Source organism: Stegodyphus dumicola, chromosome 6 (assembly GCF_044657685.1).
Source record: "Stegodyphus dumicola isolate Sdum_Otavi_A_Nest chromosome 6, ASM4465768v1".
NCBI lineage: Eukaryota > Metazoa > Arthropoda > Arachnida > Araneae > Eresidae > Stegodyphus > Stegodyphus dumicola.
In genome coordinates, this window is record NC_140773.1 from 86470020 (window position 1) to 86485955 (window position 15936).

The window sequence follows — 15936 nt, forward strand, 5'->3', positions numbered from 1 at the left end:
ATCTTCATTAATTTTTATTCCTCTAAAATGGCGGGTTCTCAGTCTAGTAAATGGTCTTTGCGATTTCTTTGTTTGCATCAGTCTCACATATCTGACGGTCTTTCTTAATAGATTTCTTTTTGAGTCTATATCTGGCAACGGCATTAGTAGCTTCAAGATATTTAGAAATAATGAACTGCGTTTTTGAAGCATTAGCTGAGAAAATTTCAGATGAACTTAAAATGTCCTATATCTAAGGTTTTTCAATTCACATGCGTCTACTTCCGGAATAACTAAAGAAATCACTTTATAATTACAACATGGAATGTGAAATTTCTGTTCAAGCAGAGGAATGTCTTTAATGAGGGTTTATGAAAGAAAGAGGCAACGCATTCACATTAAATAAAGGGAAAACTCGAAATCTCTTGCTAGTAGTTTGTTCGATACATGCGAACTGAACAACTTAGATTGAAATCTACCAGTGCTTCATGCGTGTAGACCTTTGGTAACTAGCAGATGAAATACCTTGTGAAATAATAGCATAAATTTGGGAAAAAATCTCGTATAAAGCCCTATTTCTTTTCCGAAGAAATGAGTTTTGATAATTCCTCTTATCATAAAATTCAGCTAATGCTGAATTAATGTGGCTAAATAAGTTTATGTTAACGCACAAGATGTATGATATTTTGCCTCCACTTGAAACGAATGTTATGAGCCAATGTTCACAGAGCCTCTGCCCTAAGGTATCCTTTCAGAGACATTTAATTTTCAAATGCCTTATTTAATTAGCCTATTAGTTCCTTTAGATATTTCATATACATACTGTAATTGCTATATTTTAATTGAAAAGATTTGTTATGTATTTATTTTCATGAAATATGGAGCAGACGCGATTTACGACCAACGAAATAAAAGACCAATAAGTATAAATTATTTTCCTTTGAATGTAAGATGTACTATTTCATGTGATATGATGCTTTTTCGCATACGAAGATTGGTTTTTGGTTGACTTGATTATGGTAAAGCACTCGAGGGACGAAATTGAATGCTATATAATGGATTTTCTTATAACGTTTAAGAAAATTTACACATATAAGAAAGTACAGATGTTTAGGGAAATGCTCACGCAAAAGCTTTAAAATTTTTAATACAACATATGTCTTTAAGGTAAAAAAAATAAATCCGCTGATTTTATAGCGATAATAAATACATGAAAGAAGCATATGCCCTTAAAACCATTTAAAAATTTTCTGATTGGATTAAATTTGCATGTGGAATGTATCAAAGAATTGTTTTCCTTATAACCTAAAATTTGTTCCTTAAAAGGATAAATAATGGAAAAAGCTCTTATATTTAGTTATGTGAATATGGCAAAGCCCCGAGAGATATCTGCCTAAAGGAAGGATATCATCGTGGCGGACTTCTTAAGAAAAACTGGATCGTATTCACATTCCACATGAGTCTTAAGTTCTTTGGCACTGACGGGAGAAGAAGCTAATATAATCAAATTTTACAACAAGAAGAAAGAATACAAGAAATTATATTTCAAGCCAATTCAATTATATTCATTTATATTTGCCAAGAAATTAGATTTCAAACGATACATTACACGCAGGATTATTCATAGATAGAAAAAAATACCTGTTATCTAAAAGATTTTTAAAGCCATTTATTAAAATGAATCTGAATTACTTTAACCGTATCGGATAATATATTGGTTTAGAAAAGAGAACTGCATATAACAGGCATTGTAATCTCTCATAAGTCTTAGAGTTTTGCATCTGCAATTTCTCTGCAGAATGGGAAATTTAAAAATCAGTTTAACCGAAATCTTAAGCTTCTAAATTTGAAAATTCAATGGTACAGGAAGAGAGGCACGATTTCTTTGATTATGGTTGTTGTTCACAAATTTCAGAGTCAGTTTCTCAATATGGAATCCTTGCATCGAAATTGCAGTCCAAAATGATTTAGATTTAGTTGCTCGTGCAAGAATAGATGTACAAATTACCTCAAGGCAGTTTTAGAGTCTACTTAATTCGCAATTTCTTTTTCCTTACAGAGAGTATAAGGTATTTCTCCCGCCTTCCTAACATACCTTCGTGGTGCAGTGTTTCTGCACGCTGGGTTGGTATTCCAGAGGTCCGTGGTTCGATTCCCGGCGAAGGCGTTTGCTCATTTTTCATCTTGCCTACTTCCAAAAAATACCTAATGTCTCTACAGTGGCGCTCGAACTAAAAAGGGTGCTGGATGATGATTCTTCTCATCCAGGATGTGGCGATTGTGTCCCCTAAAAACCCCCTGTCGCCCTTTAAAAGGGGAAGTATATAAGGTTTTTCTCCCACCTTCTTTGCAAGCTTTCGTGCTGTAATGGTTCTGAACGCTGGGCCGGTATTCCAGAGGTCCGTGGTTCGATTCCGGGCGAAGGCGTTTGCTAATTTTTCATCTTCCCTGCTTCCAAACAATACCTAATGCCTCTGCAAGAGTATTACATGAACTTCTAGTAAATGTATAAAGATATCTACTACAGATTATTCATCTAACTCGCACATAATTCACATAAATCGCACATAATTCACATAATTCTTACGACACATCACAAAATACGATTTATTTTTAAGAAAGAAGCATAATATATAATCAGCGAGCATATGTATTTTGTTTTATAAATAAATACTTTAGATGATAATAAAACAAAACATGAGCATGGACATTTTATATCGTAATAAAATAAATAACTATATTTTCTGGCTCTTACTATATGGCAGTTAGAGGAAGCTGATTATGCGTATCTTTGAATTTAGTTCGAATCACGAATAAGGCATGGACGCCCGTAACTGTATTTCTCTGGAAATCAAAGGCCCTTACTGCTTGTCTGTTTAAAAATCCTGTCAAGAAACTAGGTATATAGAAAGTCAGAAACGCTCACATCCCCATATGTGTTCTTGGTCACACTGGCATGTGGAACATGCAAGTAACTTCCCTGTGCGTTGTTTAAATAAAGTATTCCAAATAAATTCTAAATTATTTAAATTAAATAACGTTTGTTTGTATAAATTCATCTATTGCTAAAATAATCGTAAAATATTTTAATTAAAGGCTGTGTGTAAAGAGAAAAAAAATTACCCTTTTTCTTGGCAAAAATTAAATTCTATATTAAACATTAAGAAAACTCTGCAAAAGATAAGTATTATACGTTTGAGATGAGTTTTAATAATTAGTCCATGAAGAAATCATTCATTAAATTATTCTACTTACTTTTCTCCCATATAACAAATTATTTTTAATTTGTAATTTGAAACAATTAAAATTTAAAATAAAATCTGAAAGGTTTCACATTTAAAATTACGTCCTAAGGGGCGTGTTTTTAACGTTTTGTGTGTTACCTTTATTTATTAAATATCATGTTCTTTGCACTTAAATCATAAAATTCACTTCAACAGCAATGTCACATGATAATTTTTAAATGAGCATATCTTTAGAATTCCCGATACACAGTACCGCGCGCTGGAGATAAAAAGGTCTTTTCCCCCGTAGAGTGTTGCCATTGCTCGCTTTTAAATCGTTGAGTTTGTTCATCAAAAATTCGTTAAAGTTTTACAAAATATGAAATCGATAATAAAGAAATTACAAATTTTATATTTGGGCGTTCAGATGCCCATATTCACAGTAGGATTACGCCATTCAAAATTGGATGGGTGAAGGTACCGTTGTTTTATCAAAATGCGAGAAACATACATACATTTATGCAGATTCTTGATTATTTAAGTTCTTTAAATATAATATAGGACGACAGTATTCGGTGGCAACGATTTGAAAAGTGATATAGCTTTTAAAAGTTTTCAACGCAAAATCGCAAAACGAAAGCAATAGTCCTTCAGAAAAAAGCCCCTTCGGAATAATAATAATATAACATACTAGAAGTAACAGAGCCTGTAAGATAAATGGAAATTTTTATCTTCAAAGAGTTCAAAATAACCGATAAGAACGGGTTGCCTGAGATATTTTTGAATTTGCTGCTTTATAAATTTCGTGCAAGTCAATCGCTCCCAGAAAGAGCCTCAAGTGAATATGTTTTATTACATGCACGCCTAATTTTATTAAAGAAAATATTAGTGTAAAAAATCTGATGTGTACACCACATGACTTCCTTGTACGGAATATTAAATTATAAACATTTTTTCTTGCATTTCATTTAAACTTATTGGATTGAATTTAATCTACTTCGCCGACAGCGCATAAACCACAGTAGAATAAATGCATCCTTTAAAATTCACTCTAGTATTTGTTTACCATAGCGACACTCTGGCGCTAGATTCACTTAACAGTATTATATTTCGTTCATATTATAACTCATAATGCACAAAATTTATATCATTTAAAGAATAGAATTATCTAATCGTTGCCACATGTTCTAATCAAATACTATAATAGAGCTAGAACGATGTATAGAAGAAATTAAGCAAACAAAACAAAAAAGAAACAGTTTTTCACAGACGATTGAGTATTTCTCATTCAATTAATTCAGTTCTCACTTCGCGAGAAGGCAAAAATACATAAAAACTCAAAATATCTATATTAAAAATTACGAAGTAAATCTTAAACACTTATTTCCTCAAAAAAATTCCAGAAAGAATTAAGCATGATTTAATTGGCAATAATAAATGAAAGCGTTATCTTTGTTGTTGCGAAGCTACGTTTCTCTAGATTGGCAACAAATCCACTAGTCTGCTGTTTCAGATGTAAACAAACAATGGCCGCCTTTAAGAAGAGGATTAGGCTTAGTGGCACTTAAACAACTTTAACATTGTTGATAATTCCAAAAATATTGCAGACAGATTTACTAAAGGCATAAAAACCGTAACCGGAAAATAAAACCAACATAATTCAATCATTTTTAAAGCAAAAAAATGTACAATTTACAAACATATAAGAGTAAAGAAACTGAGATCATTGAGCCGGGTAACAGAGCGGATATATATATAAATATATTTATATACGTTCGGTGCGGCCGATTGCAACCAAAATACGAGGTGCACATCTACATGTTATAGCAGTCCTATATACAAAATTTCAACATTCTGAGGCTACTCGTTTTTGAGTTATGCAAGATACGTACGTACGCACGTACGTACATACGTTCGTACAGACGCCACGAAAAATTCTCTTCAGAATTCATTTTAAAGCAGTTTTATAATTTTTTTGGAGGAAAAGAGTCTTATTCTGTCCTTGCGTACAGATATCACGCTAAAACATCGTTAAATTGCATTCGATAGTGGTCAAAATGGATATTTTTGTTGAAATATGCTGCCTGAAACTTTTCGCGATTACAATACTTCCTTTTTACTTTGTACAAGGAAGTAAAAAAGATTGATTTTGAATAAAATTTCGAACATCATCCTTTTTAGAAATAAACAATTTTACAATTTACTCCTCAAATTTTTGATTTGTTACGACGAATCATAACTGACTTACGGTTCATCAGTAATTACGTAAATTACCCTTTATTTCATTTTTTTTTTCAGTTATAGGAATGTAACTTTTAATATTTCTTAATGAGAATGTAGTGTCCACATTCAACTAAAGTTGTTTGATTTTAGATTAAAATAGTTGAAAATTATCAGAAAACTATCTTCGAGATATAAGTATTTTTTGTGAACTTAATAATAGTGAGATATTCTATGAATATACGGAATTTTTCTGACAGGAATCTGGATGACAGAATGGCGAAACGTCGTGTTCGCAGATGATTCACGCTTCTGTTTATCCAGTGACAGTCACCGCATACGTGTGTGGCGTCGACGTGGAGACAGATCTAATCCGGCAATAACTATGGAACGTCCCACCGCGCGAAAACGTGGCATAATGGTTTGGGGCGCTATTGCCTACGATTCCAGGTCACCTCTAGTTCGCATTCAGGGCACTATGACGGCCCAACGATATTTGGATAATTAACTGTGGCCGGTGGCAATCCCCTACCTTCGGGAGTTACCTAATGCAATTTTTCAGCAGGATAACGCTCAACCACACTTTGCTCGCATCTGCCAACATGCTCTGCAAGGTATACACATGCTTCCCTAGCCACCGAACTCTCCTGACCTGTCACCAATCGACCCATATGTGGAATGTGAATTGGACGCCGTTTGCAGACTCTGCCCCTGCCTCGTTCAGAAGACGAAATGTGGCAATTGGTTGAAAGGGAATGGAGAGCTGTCCCTCAGGACACCATCCGCACTCTTATTGACTCTATGCCTAGACGTGTTTCTTCGTGCATCGCTGTCAGCGGTGGTCTTACATCCTACTGAGTCGACGCCGTTCTCGCTCTGTATACCGACTAATCATTTTGAAATAAAGACCACTTATTGCTGCTTGCTGTCTCTGTCGTTTTTACAAATTTCATCACTTTCTGACCACGCCTTCTTGGTGTTGCATTTTCAATGTCGAGCAGTGCATAAATATATACATTCCAGTGTAACGCTTTAAAGCGTAATAAACCTTTTAAACTCATTAAATTCCTTTGCAATTAATATCACGGAAAGTAAAATTATTATAAATATGCAAAGCAAAAATTAACTTCGTGCTTCTAACTAACTAATTATAATCGTAAAAATATGTTATCTCGAATGCACCAAAGACGCAAAACCAGAGCTGATAGAGCCATGAAGTGAATCTTAAGTATGTGGTTTCTCTATGTAAATATAATTAATTAAAACCATGTGCCTATATAATTTATGCGGTATTTTCCTCGTTTGCGCTGCCTTCGTGGTATAACTGGAAGCACATTCAGTGCGTATTCGGGCGATCCTGAGTTTGAATCCTGGCGAGGGCAATGCAGATTTGTTTTAGTTTCCTGACTTAGAGCAAAATACTAAATGATTCTACATGTGGCGTCCGAAATAAAAAGATAACGGATGATAATTCATCGCCACCAAGATTCGGCAACTGGTCTCCTTATCCCCAGTCGCCCTTTGCATGCTTTCGTGGTGTAAGTGAAAGCACCATCGAATTCGTAATTCCAGAGGTCCGGAATGAGAAATCCGGCGAGGGCATTGCACATTTTTGCGTTTCTGCATGGATGTAACCTAATGATTTTACAATATTTTTTGTCACCAAACAAAGAAAAATTAAATCCATGGGAGCGGGAGCTGAGGACTTTTTACCGACCACGTGACATCTTCTTTCTCAAAATAACAGGAAATATTTTACCTTTGAACATAATGAGTGTTTTTTTAACTTCTGGATGAGAATACATTTTCTGATAAAATTCATACCATACGAAAATTGGCTTCACTTTCCTTTAAAAATATCAATAATATTGTAGTAATTTATTTTATACAAATATGCTCTGATAAAAATTAAAGGCAAATAAGATATCAGAATACAAATAAGGCGAAACCTTTCTGTATGATCATGTCCCTAAAATGGCCATTTTTGAAAGTAACCAATATTTATGAGAACGTATTTGTACGTATCCAAATGATCAGAAGGTTGTTGATGCTTGTTCCTTGATCTATTGCACCAAGATATTTTACTGTACATTTATTTACAATTTATTTACAAGTCGTATGCCACCTGGCATGTTTACAAGCGTTATGCCTCCTGGCATGTACATGATAGACATATTCTGCCACCTGGCATGTGAATTGATACATCATATTAGTTTTCTGCCACCTGACAGATACGATGCAATTACCTCAATTAGCGGTAATACGCCCGACATTTTGGCGTGTCCGCTTCCCTTACGTTCTGTAACGCAACTAACTTTTTGTGCGGTGCGCCCTCTGGGCACAAATCACCGCAATCATCGAGGAGGCCAAAACATCCTCCCCCCCCCCCGATGAATTATATTCATCTTAATACAATCTTCAATATATGCAAACAAGTAAATGAAAAATATAGAAACTGAAAATATACAAAAACCTTCAAAAAGTATAAAATTACATATCACACTTACCAATCTTCTAGCAAAACATCTTATATCTTACTATATTGAAACGTTAACTATGAGGGTTAAACTAGAACAAACAAATAAAATTATTAGTACAATAAGAAATGAAAATAATAATAAAACATATTCAATATAAACCAAACACTTAAGTTAATGTTCTTCAACTGGTAAAAGACACAGTTTGGTAATAGGACGTTTAATGTCCCCGTGCACAGTTTTTAGTTTAACCACTCGGACATTATTGTCTCTTCCAGGAAACACTTCTATTACTCGCCCGAGTTTCCAACGTAATGAAGGCATATTATCTTCTTTAATGATAACCAAGTCATTTAGACGAATATTTCTGCTAGGTTGTCTCCATTTGCTACGCTGCTGTAGTTGGCACAGGTACTCTTTAGACCACCGCTTCCAAAACCCTTGGAACATCTGCTGTGTTAGTTGCCATCTTTGCAATGGAGACACTCGTACTTCGGTTAAATCTTGTTCCGGAACAGCTGTTAAAGAAGTCCCTATAATAAAGTGTCCAGGAGTCAAAGCTGTCAAATCATTGGGATCACTGGAGACCGGTGTTATTGGCCTCGAATTTAAGCACGCTTCAATTTGTGCAATTAGAGTTAGAAACTCTTCATAAGTCAAAATTTGAGTTCCAACACATTTCTTTAGATGCAGCTTCATAGATCTAACAGCTGCCTCCCATATACCACCATGATGTGGAGCAGCAGGCGGGTTGAATATCCACCTTATGTTTTCATTTGCTAACCACCTTTGAAATTCTGAAGCCTTCCGTAACTCATAGGCGGTAAGCATACCAGATTGCTTTTCACGAGCGGATTTACAGTTGTTCACGAAGCGCAGAACATAAGCCATTATTCCCAGTACTTTGGTTAAATTTCCGTACAGTTTAAGATTTAGTAACGGTTCTGTAGACTCCACAAGTGTTTTCAAAGTAACACATTTTCGTTCTTCACTAACGTTTTGCAAGTCAGCTTCGGTATTCATTTCGTTTATGTGATGTCGAATATCTACTTCTGAAAGCCAGGGTAGCCCAGAAAACCAATCACTATCATTAATTAGAGCTTCAGCATCCATGCCCCTCGTAAGTTTATCAGCAGGGTTTGTCTTCCCACTGCAAAAGTACCAGTTGTTTAAAATTGTTTTCTCCTTGATTTCTACCACACGATTTCTAACAAATTGTTTCCACTCGTTGGCAGATCCCTTGATCCAGTGAATGCAAATTTGGGAATCAGTCCAGTAAAATATATTTCCCTTATCCAACTGCGGAAATATCGATTGCAAATACGAACCTAATCTTGCAGAAATTAATGTTCCCAAAAGTTCAAGCCTAAAGAGTGTTACCCTTTTTAATGGAGCCAAAGGGGATTTCGACACTATGAAACTTGTTTTACATTTATTTTTCTTCTTAAATCTAAAATATGCTACCGCACCATAACACTTGGGACTGGCATCAGAAAATATGTGAACTTCTATTAACTTCCAACACATATCACTGAAGTACTGTCTGGGAATTTCGAAAAACTTTATTTTTTCAACTTCTTTTAACCATTCCTGAAATATGAATTCTGTATCAAGGGGAACACTTTCGTCCCATTGAATACCCTTTTCCCACATAGTTTGCATTAAGAGTTTAATTCGAACAGTAAATGGATTCATAATTCCTAAGGGATCAAAGAGCATACCACATGCTGCTAAAATGATGCGTTTAGTTACTTTGAGATTTTGTAACTTCTCAAACTGAGATACATCTATTTTCAAATTATCATTGACATTGTCCCAGATAAGACCTAAAACTTTCAACGGTACCAAAGAGTCTTCAGATGTTTCACGAGAGTCAATTCCATTAAGTTTCCATAGTTCATTCAGCTCAAGTGAGTTTGAAACCCAGCTACGTAAATTCATACTGGCCTCGCTAAGAATGAAAATCATGTCCTTGCTTAAATGTAAGGCCTTTGCTACATTAACTGTCCCAGAAATTAAATCATCTACGTAAAGCTCTTTTAACATACTGCATGCCTCTTCGTAGGCATCTTCATACTTTTTTAAATTTCAGTCTTACTGTAGCTGTTAATAAATAAGGTGAGCACTTGACCCCGAAAGGAACTCGATTGTGTTGAAGAACTTTTAAGTTGGAATTACTGTGATCGAGATTTGACCCTTCTTCATTTATCCACAAAAACTTTAAAAAATCCCTATCTTCTTTAGCTAAGCCTACCTCTAAATATGCACGCTGAATGTCGGCACAAAACGCAATTGAATGTACCCTGAATTTAATGATAATCTTTAGCAAATCAGGATTTAAATTAGGTCCGCTTTCCAAACAATCATTAAGTGATAAATTTCCCTTACTTTTAGAAGAAGCGTCAAAAACTATTCGAACCTTAGTAGAATCCTTCTGCTCGCGCACTACCGCGTGATGAGGCATGTAATACCCCGTTTTCAAACTACTATTTAAATACGTATCTACCCGTTCCACTATACCATCTCTCAAGTGTTCATTAATTATCTCATTATATTTTAAATATAGCTCGCTATTTTTCTGAAACTTATTATTTAAAAATTGTAAACGCTGTTTCGCGATTTCATAATTGTTATTTAAACCTTCAACACCCTCTTTCCACAATAATCGAGTTTCATACCTTTTATTCTTGTAAGTTGTATTTCGTTCAAATGACTCTAAAATTTCTTTATCTGACAGAGATATTTCTTTATCCGAACTTATCCCAATTGCTTCCAATTCCCATAATTCTTTAACTCTTTCATAATCTAAGTCCTCATTTACAACGGTTATAGGATTAACTCTTGCGTCTTTACACTTTGATCCTTCGTCCTTGCCTTGAATCACAAAACCGAAAGTGCTTTCTGTTGCGACTAATTTTTTACAAATCTTCACGTTTCGTTCTCCTAAAATTTCCCAAATATAATCCGAACCTATTAATACTTGAATTTCGTCATTTGTACCAGCATCTGCTAATTCTATTCCCTTCTCAAACGCCATCTTTCGTATCCACCGAGAAGGAACTTTTACTTGCCCTAGTGTTATAGAATCAATGACTATTGCGTTAATTTTTATCTTTTTATTGGGATGGTTTACATTTTGCAGTACGATTTCTACGATGTCATACAAGCGCTCTTTTGCATCTTTGCATCCAAATGTGAAAATGATAAGCGCTTCTTTATTAATAATTTTCAACCCCAGTGAATCAACAACTTCTCGTAAGATGAATGACTTTGTTGACCCTGAATCTAGCATACAACGTAATACCTTTTCGTTCCCCCCTTTACACCTAACTGTTGCCGAAAACGTCTGTAAAAGAACGGAAGTCGGTGGTTTAATTTTGTTATTATTTTCATTGCATAAGAGCGAAAGAGAAGCTTCAGGGATTGGCATTTGTTTTGTCTGATTGGAAGTATCCGTCTCTAAATCTTTCGATGCGGCGTCACATATTAACGAATTATGTAAACCTTGGACATTGCACAGTCTGCATTTTTCATCTTTATGAGCCCAGAAACGCCTTGGATGCCCTTTCGAAAAGCAAATAAAACATAAACCTCGATCCATTAATGCCTTTCGGCGAGCCTTTAAATCAAGTGCGCAATCATGATTCATATGACAAGCAGATAAACAAAATATGCAGACATTTTGATTTTCTTTCTTAGGCGGGGTAGAGAACTTTCGATTTGGATTAAAATGTGATTTTTGAAAGTATTTAGAGGGAGTTTCGCTTTGACTAGTTAATACCGAAGCACCTTGCTTATTCGTACTGTAATCATTTCTTTTAGAATGCATGTAAGATTTATTTTGATAACCTTGATGGGAACTTTTGTTTCGTATTGATGTTTCATTTACATCAAAATTCTTAGAACGCGCTAACATCATTGATGTTTCCCTACATTCCACTTCAGTTTTCAAGAACGTTAGTAGTTCATTAACATCGAAATTTTGTTTATCACTTCTTTTCCTAGTGAATTCTAGAGTTAAATTCTCGGGTATTAACTTTAACAAAATAGGGGATAATAAATGTCCATAAGAACCACTAGTAACATTTAAAGAATTTAAATTCCTTATTTGTATTTCTATATCGTCATAAAGCTTCCTCAAAGAAGCCGTATTTCCGGAATATTTTACAGGTTCTAAACTCAACAATTTATTCATATGCGCATTAATTAGCAGGTCATCTCTGCCGAAACGGTTTTTTAGTATATCAACAGCCACCGTATAGTTTTCACTAGTAAATGTTAATCCACTAATAGCATTTAAAGCTAAATCTCCCAAAAGCGATTTTAAATAACAAAACTTGTCAACCGAACTGAGACTTTCGTTTTGGTGAATGGAATTACTAAACTGATTCCAGAATTCAAGCCAAGAACAAGGATCACCGTAATATTTTGTAATCGTTAATTTTGGCAATTTTAAAGTATTAACTTCACAAGTTTTCAACTTCGGAGATATAGTTTTCTCACTAGAATTTCTAGATTCAACTTTACACGCGTTTTTTCTTAATTTTTCCTGAATTTTACATTTAAAACTTATAATTCTTTCCTGATATTCCTGCGCGGAAATTACTTCTGTTTCCAACTCCTGTTCCGTAATTATAAGTTTTTCAATCTCAGAATCGTAATGTTTCAACAACTGCGATTTTTCAAGTAACATTTCGAGTAACTCTTTTAATTTCTCATTCGCGGTTTCACCCTCTTCTAACAATGCAGAATCTATTTTACTCATCAACTTAGTAGTTAAGCTACGCGTCACCGTACGCAACTTCTTTGTCTTATTCATAGCCTCCATTTTACCATTAGATTCTATCAACTATAATAATCACCAAGATTTTTATTCAACAATTCTATTCAAAACTGGAAAAATGAAAAAGGGCCTACCTCGAATTTCTTCGCGTTAAATCCAGGTTTTTCAGTCATGAACTCATTAATTTTCTTCGTCCATTCTTCATCTCACAAATCAAGTCCGGTGTCACCAGAAAAAATGTACGTATCCAAATGATCAGAAGGTTGTTGATGCTTGTTCCTTGATCTATTGCACCAAGATATTTTACTGTACATTTATTTACAATTTATTTACAAGTCGTATGCCACCTGGCATGTTTACACGCGTTATGCCTCCTGGCATGTACATGATAGACATATTCTGCCACCTGGCATGTGAATTGATACATCATATTAGTTTTCTGCCACCTGACAGATACGATGCAATTACCTCAATTAGCGGTAATACGCCCGACATTTTGGCGTGTCCGCTTCCCTTACGTTCTGTAACGCAACTAACTTTTTGTGCGGTGCGCCCTCTGGGCACAAATCACCGCAATCACCGAGGAGGCCAAAACAGTATTAAAATTGCCTCTCAAAGGTTATCATTTGAATAAAAGACTGAAATTCGGAACTATGTTCTTAAGAAGATTTCACGCTACTTATTTCATATTATGCTAAACTCCCAGGCACACAGATGGCCTAAACGAGAAACCTCCCTGATCAAATTTGAATATATTAGGCATCTCTTCAGCATAAATCCTCTATAGAGAATTATAGAATTAACATTTCAAAATAGAACATTTTCTGGCGAATTCTATAACAAAAGCTGTCAAAAGCCGTCCGTCATATTTTCTCATCAATGTATAACTTTAAAGTATTTCTGTAAGTAGAAAATTTAAACAAATGAAAGGGTTAAAAACTGTGACCTGTTTTTAATAAACAATTTTATCAAACGACACTATTTGATTCCTGTAGTTTTATTTAGGAATAAGATATTCGAATCACACAGTCATAAATCTCGCTAAGGCTTCGAAATAGAAACCTTGATATGTTAACTTAAAACTGTAAAAAATTAATTTTGTTCACATTTAGTAAAAAACGTTCAAGGAAAGACGATTTTTGCACTTTTAATAGATCTACATCACCAGTATCGTATGTGGTGCCTTGAATACCACACTAAATGTTTTGGAGAAAGTTTATAATTCCAAATTTAGCGTTTATCTATGCTTTTGAAATAATTATTCCTCCTCTTTTACCGACTACTTTTAACTTGAAAAGAATTTGAAGAAATGTGTACTATTGCCATTATTCTTTGCCTTATAAAATTCAGAAAATAAATGACAAATTTTGAGGGTTTTAATTACACATTATTTAATAAAACTTCATTAGGGCTTGCTTGATAAATACAAGCATATTTTTAAAGCAATATTCGTGAATTTGTGTCTGAACATAGATTAAACTAAAAAAAAAACTAAGCAAATGTTTAATTATAACATATTTCCTTATAATAATATTTATATTTCCTTATAATAATGTTTGTTTTTATTTTCTTTCATCTTCTCCTCCCTCTTCTATTGCTCTTACATGAAAAATCAAAGTGATTTTAGATTCGAAAGATTCGAGAACCTTTTAGGATTCGGTTTCGAATAAATTTATACTAAAATGCATTAAAATATATTTGAAAATTGTTTAGAATGAGCTTTAGTTTTAAAATTACAACTTCTTCTCTACTTCAAGTACATTATTGGAATGTTTAGCAAAATAAGTTTTAAAATTACTTTACTCAGCTTTTCTTTATGTCGAAAATGTTAAACATCAGATTAGGAATTATCTACAATAGCCATATTTCTTTTTTCGCATGTATCTATGTAGTTTCTTTAGATAGAACTCAAAATTTAGCTTATTTTCACAAGTTCCTTTACTTAAACAATCTATTATATTTCACATATTTTTTATTAATATATTCCGTATAGGTTTTGTTTATTATTATATTGCATATATTTATTGTTTGCTCTTTGAAGCATCCATATTCACATTAATTGTGAAGTAAAACAAGATTGAATGAAATATATTTCTTATGAAATATGACGCTGTTTTTGACATTCTAAATTTGTGCCAACGGTCGATGGGTAATTCGGTAAACATTAATAATTTGACCTGGATTCGATTCCAGGCGAACGGGCTGGCTGCATGGCGTTTCTGTGGTCTTCTCCACGAGCAATGTGGAAACGAGCCAGTTTCCCATAAAATTCCCATCGTGAATTAATCCCTCCTCTTACGCTCCTCTTACCCTAGGGTCTTTTGCGAAAACCAAATAAACCAAACCTCATCTTTAAATGTACCTTGGGTTTATTTCTTAAGGCAAGCACTCGAGGACAATCTACGGTAAACAACTGCTGTATATTAGAAAATCAGTCAATAATTTGCAAAAACCTAACAGTTTTACATGTTATAACTCAGAATAACTAAGAATATTTCAAACATCAAAATAATCCAACATCAAGGAAATGAATTTCAACATTTCCCCACGTTACACATTGCAAAAATTATTTTTCTCACGTTACACATCGAAAATACCATGAAAATCTCAACAGCTATACCATTCAGACATATAACTGAATGTAACAGAAAGTCGGGATGAAATTGTGTTGCTTTAGATTTATGGAATCTGAACGCACTTAAGTACTTCACATAGAAATGCAGTTTTTCAATTCGAAATCTAAAATTTAATTAAAATGCAGCGACATGTTTGATACTTATTCTCCCGCGCATTCATAAAATGCCGTGTCTTGCTGATTTTTTATTTATTTTATCACGCTCATTCAGTTTAAGAGAAATAATCCTTTGACATTTTTTGAAAGTTAATCAGAGTAACACTAATACTTTAACATAACATTCTCTTTCAGGCTGTTGCGTCCGCGCGTTTATGCGAAACAGAAAATGATTGTGGAGAGGGAGAATGCTGCGTTGCAGCTTTAGCCATTCAGGTCTATACTAAAGGAATATGTCTAAAGCTGAATAAGGAAGGTAAATATTCATATAAATATATTTAGCGAAACAATAAACATAAATCTCTTTCTGCTTGATTGTATTATATATCGTTACCTTATATGTCTGAAATTTTAAAGGTAGTTCGTCTTTTAAAATTATATTTAAGGAATTTGTTTAAAATAATATGCACACAATGTATTATTATAAATTCTGTATTTGAGTTCAATTTCCTCTGATCATGT

At 34.0% G+C, this 15936-nt stretch overlaps 1 protein-coding gene across 1 annotated transcript in view; it reads left to right on the plus strand.

Annotated features, from left to right (window-relative positions):
- The first annotated feature begins 653 nt into the window (after window positions 1-653).
- The window catches only part of LOC118193138 (uncharacterized), a 30452-nt gene continuing 15169 nt past the window's right edge, over window positions 654-15936 (plus strand). Inside the window, exons 1-2 of the mRNA XM_035364189.2 lie at window positions 654-722; window positions 15610-15730. Of these exons, the coding sequence (XP_035220080.2) occupies window positions 654-722; window positions 15610-15730 (190 nt within the window). The remainder of the gene's footprint in view (window positions 723-15609; window positions 15731-15936) is intronic.